This window comes from Priapulus caudatus, unplaced genomic scaffold, assembly GCF_000485595.1.
Source record: "Priapulus caudatus unplaced genomic scaffold, Priapulus_caudatus-5.0.1 Scaffold584, whole genome shotgun sequence".
Taxonomy (NCBI): Eukaryota; Metazoa; Priapulida; class Priapulimorpha; order Priapulimorphida; family Priapulidae; genus Priapulus; species Priapulus caudatus.
The window spans coordinates 37966-42653 of record NW_014577645.1 but is presented as its reverse complement, the minus strand read 5'-3'; the positions used below and the strand labels follow the sequence as shown (position 1 = coordinate 42653).

The window sequence follows — 4688 nt, the reverse complement described above, 5'->3', positions numbered from 1 at the left end:
CTGCTGCATGGTCTATGGCTAAGGAGGTTGCACTGGCTACGACATGGCTGCAGTAGTTAACGATGTTCTAGAAGATTCAGTTTATGATGCCCAAAGAACCACTCTTCTCGACGTAATCGAAGAAAGAAATAGATCGCTCAGTAAGGTACAAGTACTAGCCTCATATTCATAAGACATAACCTCGTATTGATTATCGAAGAGAGATAATAATGATTTAAACTAGGTCATCAAAGCGATGTATGATGACCTGTACGTTTATAGCCACACCAGGCGATTAGTGTCAGTATCACTATCACTATCACTATCAGACAAGACAAGCCAAGACAAGATTTATGTACTGGGGTCCTATAACGACGTACTATGGTTAAGCAGTGCATCCAGACTACACATATTGTTATATACACATCTCATATTCTTCCTTCAGCGCCCCCTTCTCATCCTCCTCCCCTTGGGCTTAGGCTTAGTCCTTCTCCCACCCTCGTCCTACATCATCTCCTTGTAATTCTATGTCTTCTGGACAGACCAGTGGACTATTAGTCTGTAGTCTGTCCAGAAGATATAGAATTAGAAGGAGATGCTGTAGGATGAGGGTGGAAGAGGGACTAAGGGGAGAAGATGGAGCTGAAGGAAGAGGAGGAGAAGGAAGATTAAGAGGGGAAGACGTAGAAGAAAAATACGAAAAGGCGAAAAGACATAGTGACGATACTCGTAAATAAACGGTTACAATGTAGAGCTTAATTTAAAATGCTAAATTCATGATCAATTAAAAAAATAGATGTGTTTTTATTTTTGTGCAGAAGTCTATGCTGCATAGGCTAGTATATCTTGCAAAGTTCAGAAGCCCCAAGACAGGCAGAGATGAGTTGGGGCGTAAGTGCAGCTTTAATTGAGCTCTTATCATAATACTATTTGTATTTATTATGATATTATACTAGGGATGTAATATATGATGATTGAGCCACTCTACTCTTCTGAATTATTAAGCACTAGAAATTTCTGTACGCCACATAAAGTGCTAATACTAAACTATAGTGCTTAGCAAATAATGTGTAATGTTTATTGTTTTGTTTCACTTCAGCATATTATGAAAAACAGTTGAGGGCTGCACATGCGAGCAATGGCTTGCAAGGGGAACACATCACTGGCCTGCTTCTTATATACCAAAATCATGTAGTACATATTATGGAGGTAAGTCTTCAGTGCTGTTTAAAAATATCTTCATATATATGGATTAGTTTATTTCCAAATATTTTTGCCAGTAGATGGCGGCACTTTATCACAGATCTCTGTTTGCAATTACTATATGGGGGGGGGGGGTAAGTGGAGGTTGTTCACACCTGAGAGTTGATTATGATAGGTGACCCATAGGTGTATGAGCCTGTAATAAGTAGCACCTAAAATAGAATAGACACTTAAAATGGAGCGTTTTGTATCTTTTTTTTTAAATAGAGACAATAAGGATAAACATGTGGATTGTAATAATTTTTTAGTCATTAGTCATTTCCTTCGTGTTATTCTTTCATGTTATAATCTATAGAAGAATAAAGAAACTACATATTTTAATGTACCTCTGCACCAAGATAAGGTAATACTAATAGTTTCAAATGTATTAATTAGTCTTAGCTCTTGGTGTCGTACCATGTTGGACATTAATGTCACACTGCAAGTAGCAAATCTAAAACGGAACAGCAAGTGTACCCATAGGTACCCATAGCAAGTATATACATAGGTAATATAGGTCATGTTTCTTTGTGTTTGCTTGCATTTAAAATTCAAGTTTTTTTTATTGCAGGGTTCATCAGAAATGTTAATGCAGATGATAAGAGGACTGGATGGGCAAACCAGCAATATGACTGGTCTTTTTATAGAGACCAAAGTACTTATTGTTTCTCATGATATATCCTTACTCACGTTAGTTAAATGGTAAAAATAGAGTTCCATCTGTAAATGCTATCTATTAGTGTAATGACAGTATATTGTAGTAGTTCTACAGGGTTCTGTGACATACTCTGTTATTTTAATCAATCCACAGATTGCAAGTGGTGTGTGTGTGATTATTAGTGATGGTCAGTAGGCAGGAAAGGTAGATTTAATGAATTTCTGTCAGGATGTGTGGCATCTCGTGTTGCATATATAGCGCTTTACACGTATCTGTATTATAGTATATCTACATCATTGTTCCTTAACACGTGTTCACATCCCTAGCCGCCTGTATGAAACCTGGCAATATAGAGTATTGACAATGACCTTGGCCCGACTAGAAGAATATAAGACTCATGAAACGATTGAGACTACAGTCATAGAGAGCCTGACAACGCTACTTAAACTTGGCAGCCACATTGCTAAGCAACCAAAGGTCATAATCCCATATTGCGATGTTTTAACTTGGTAGTTCAGGGTGGTAGTTCAGCTGTCTGTACAGCAGGACAGTATGGAGTAACATAGATGTGAACAGGTCATAGTTAGTCACTTTATTGCGCAATATCTGTAGATTAAACAAATAATGGTACTTTATGTATGTTTAAAGGTGCACAGGAAGGCTGTATTAGACTCTCTTCAAGAAAAGGTGCCAGAATTGCTACTACAGCAAGGTGAATATTTTGTTAGTAAATGGACATGTGTTGCTATTATTTTGTATAGTCTTCGTTTTGTTCTATTGTCAGGCAGGGTTCAACTTCATCTGGAACATATGCACTCATTTCACGCTTATAAATGTAGTAGTGGCTTCCCTGGCATGTCCTAGCTGGTTTAAAATTCATATCGAGATAAGCTGGGTATCTAAAATGTTTTATTAAAGCTATGAACGAACCTACATGTGTTCAAATTTGTATTATTTGAGATTGTATGTTAACCATGAATTTCAAGTTCAGGAACTGATTAATTCTACGTAATTAAAATGTTGCACGAAAGTGGTCATATGAAGATGGGGCGATTCACTTCGGGTTATGCATTTCAGTGCCCTACTAAGTTATTGCTCTATTTTCTACACATTTATTGTGGTACGAATTTCTGTTTTCTGCTCAAATTAAAGGCATTTCTCTTCCTTCTATGTCTGCAGATGTGATTGTCTATCTTCTACAAAGCAAAGAGCTGTGCACACCTTCTCAGTACCTTGAGGCTTACGACAGCCCACTCAACGTCGTACTGGATGCAGGTCAGCGTTGATGTTACCTTTGTAATAACATGCCTTTATAACATTAGTGTGTGTGAGTGTGCGTGCGTGCGTGCGTACGTGCGTGTATGCGTGCATATGTGCATGCCTGTGTGATTGTCGTGGATTATAAGGCCATTTAGTATATTCACAGTGAGACGGTTCTATTTCAGATTTGACCTGGCCCATAGCTACACGTCTCTACCCATACAACTAGGCAGAGCAGCTTCCACAAGTGTATTTGAAAAGCGTTCGTGAGAAATGTCGTGGTATGCCTGTGTTTGTTTCACATTGCATTATACCTGGTAGTAGTTGATTGAACTGCACACGAAGAGTTATCACTGTGCAAAAACTAAACACGTAGGTGGTCCACGAAATTTGAATTTTATGTCATGAAAAATAAACACTATTGCAGTACAAATGTAGTTCATCATGTTGTAAAGAGATTTCTATCAAATATGATTTATTTTAGTTCACAGACAAGTCAAGAATTGTTTAACATACACATGTACTGACAGTAATCAGATGTGGAGGAATCGTATTGCACACATTTGTGAGGAATGTATAGCTAGATTGTTATTTAAATAATTGTACATATACAAGATCTATGCAATGTAATCAATGTCTGGCATTTTAAAATCAGCTTTGTTACATTTAATTTTGATGATACAATCATGCAATCACACCTGTACCCAAAGGTTTAGTGTAGTGTAATTTTCACGATGGTAATAGGGGTATTTTATGCCTTATTTCTCTTACACAATGCAAGTGTTTTTTTGGACGTAAGTTATACAAGATGAGTAACCTCCGTGCTTTGATTGAAAAAAATAGATAAAGTAAGCAATTGTACAACAATTAGTACAACAGTAAGAGCAGGACTATATACATAATAACCACATGTAAAATGTTAGACGTGCACAGATAGTACACCGTACAATATTTCACGACTATATTACAAATGAAACTTTTGGTTTCTGCGATCGCCTCATCACAAAATTCATTTATACAGAGAACAGTGTGTCACATACATTAGTTTGTTATATTAGATCTAGCCAAGTTGACATTGGGAGTCACCGTGTGCGTGGTGGAATCGTCCACACAAAAACCACCCTCATAAATAATAATAATTTATAATAATTAATATATATATGTATATATATGTGTATGTATATATATATATAACGATAGGACGCTTTTACACAAATACATGACATACAAGCAAAAACTATGTACATTATGTGTAACATTCACTAGACTTGCTACAAAACATTTGATCCAGTTTTATCATTGACTAGACTTCAAGGAGCCCCGCACGGGCCATATCAAATAATGTGACCATGTAAGTTGGCTTGAATATTAAGTAGAGTAAAAAAATTACATTAAATCCTATCGTTTTTCTAGGCATGAAAACCAGCCGAATTGTCAGTGAAAAGCTATGCTATCATTGATTTTGAGATGTGAGAGTTTTTGCGAAAACTCGAGACACCATTAGCATTTTGTGTACCACATTTTTCGGTATGAAGCTCATTCCATAGTG

The 4688-nt window shown here is 36.7% G+C and overlaps 2 protein-coding genes across 4 annotated transcripts in view; one reads left to right on the top strand and one right to left on the bottom strand.

Annotated features, from left to right (window-relative positions):
• Positions 1 to 6: 6 nt before the first annotated feature.
• On the top strand, positions 7 to 3576 carry LOC106811869 (uncharacterized protein C7orf62-like). 3 transcript variants are annotated; one of them, XM_014815589.1, is made up of 8 exons: positions 7 to 145; positions 798 to 870; positions 1079 to 1188; positions 1793 to 1897; positions 2198 to 2356; positions 2528 to 2591; positions 3059 to 3154; positions 3325 to 3576. In XM_014815589.1, the coding sequence occupies exons 1-8, from the start codon at positions 44 to 46 to the stop codon at positions 3366 to 3368; spliced, it is 753 nt and encodes a 250-aa protein (XP_014671075.1). In that variant the 5' UTR covers positions 7 to 43; the 3' UTR covers positions 3369 to 3576. The 3 variants fall into 3 exon arrangements, with proteins under 3 accessions (XP_014671075.1, XP_014671077.1, XP_014671076.1); XM_014815590.1 differs by having other exon boundaries at positions 65 to 140; XM_014815591.1 differs by lacking the exon at positions 2198 to 2356 and having other exon boundaries at positions 1793 to 1876.
• A 1-nt stretch (position 3577) lies between these two features.
• Positions 3578 to 4688, bottom strand: part of LOC106811860 (LIM/homeobox protein Lhx3-like) — a 17124-nt gene continuing 16013 nt past the window's right edge. Inside the window, exon 6 of the mRNA XM_014815578.1 lies at positions 3578 to 4688. This exon is cut by the window's right edge and continues 956 nt beyond it. The gene's annotated coding sequence lies outside the window, so the exon portion shown is untranslated.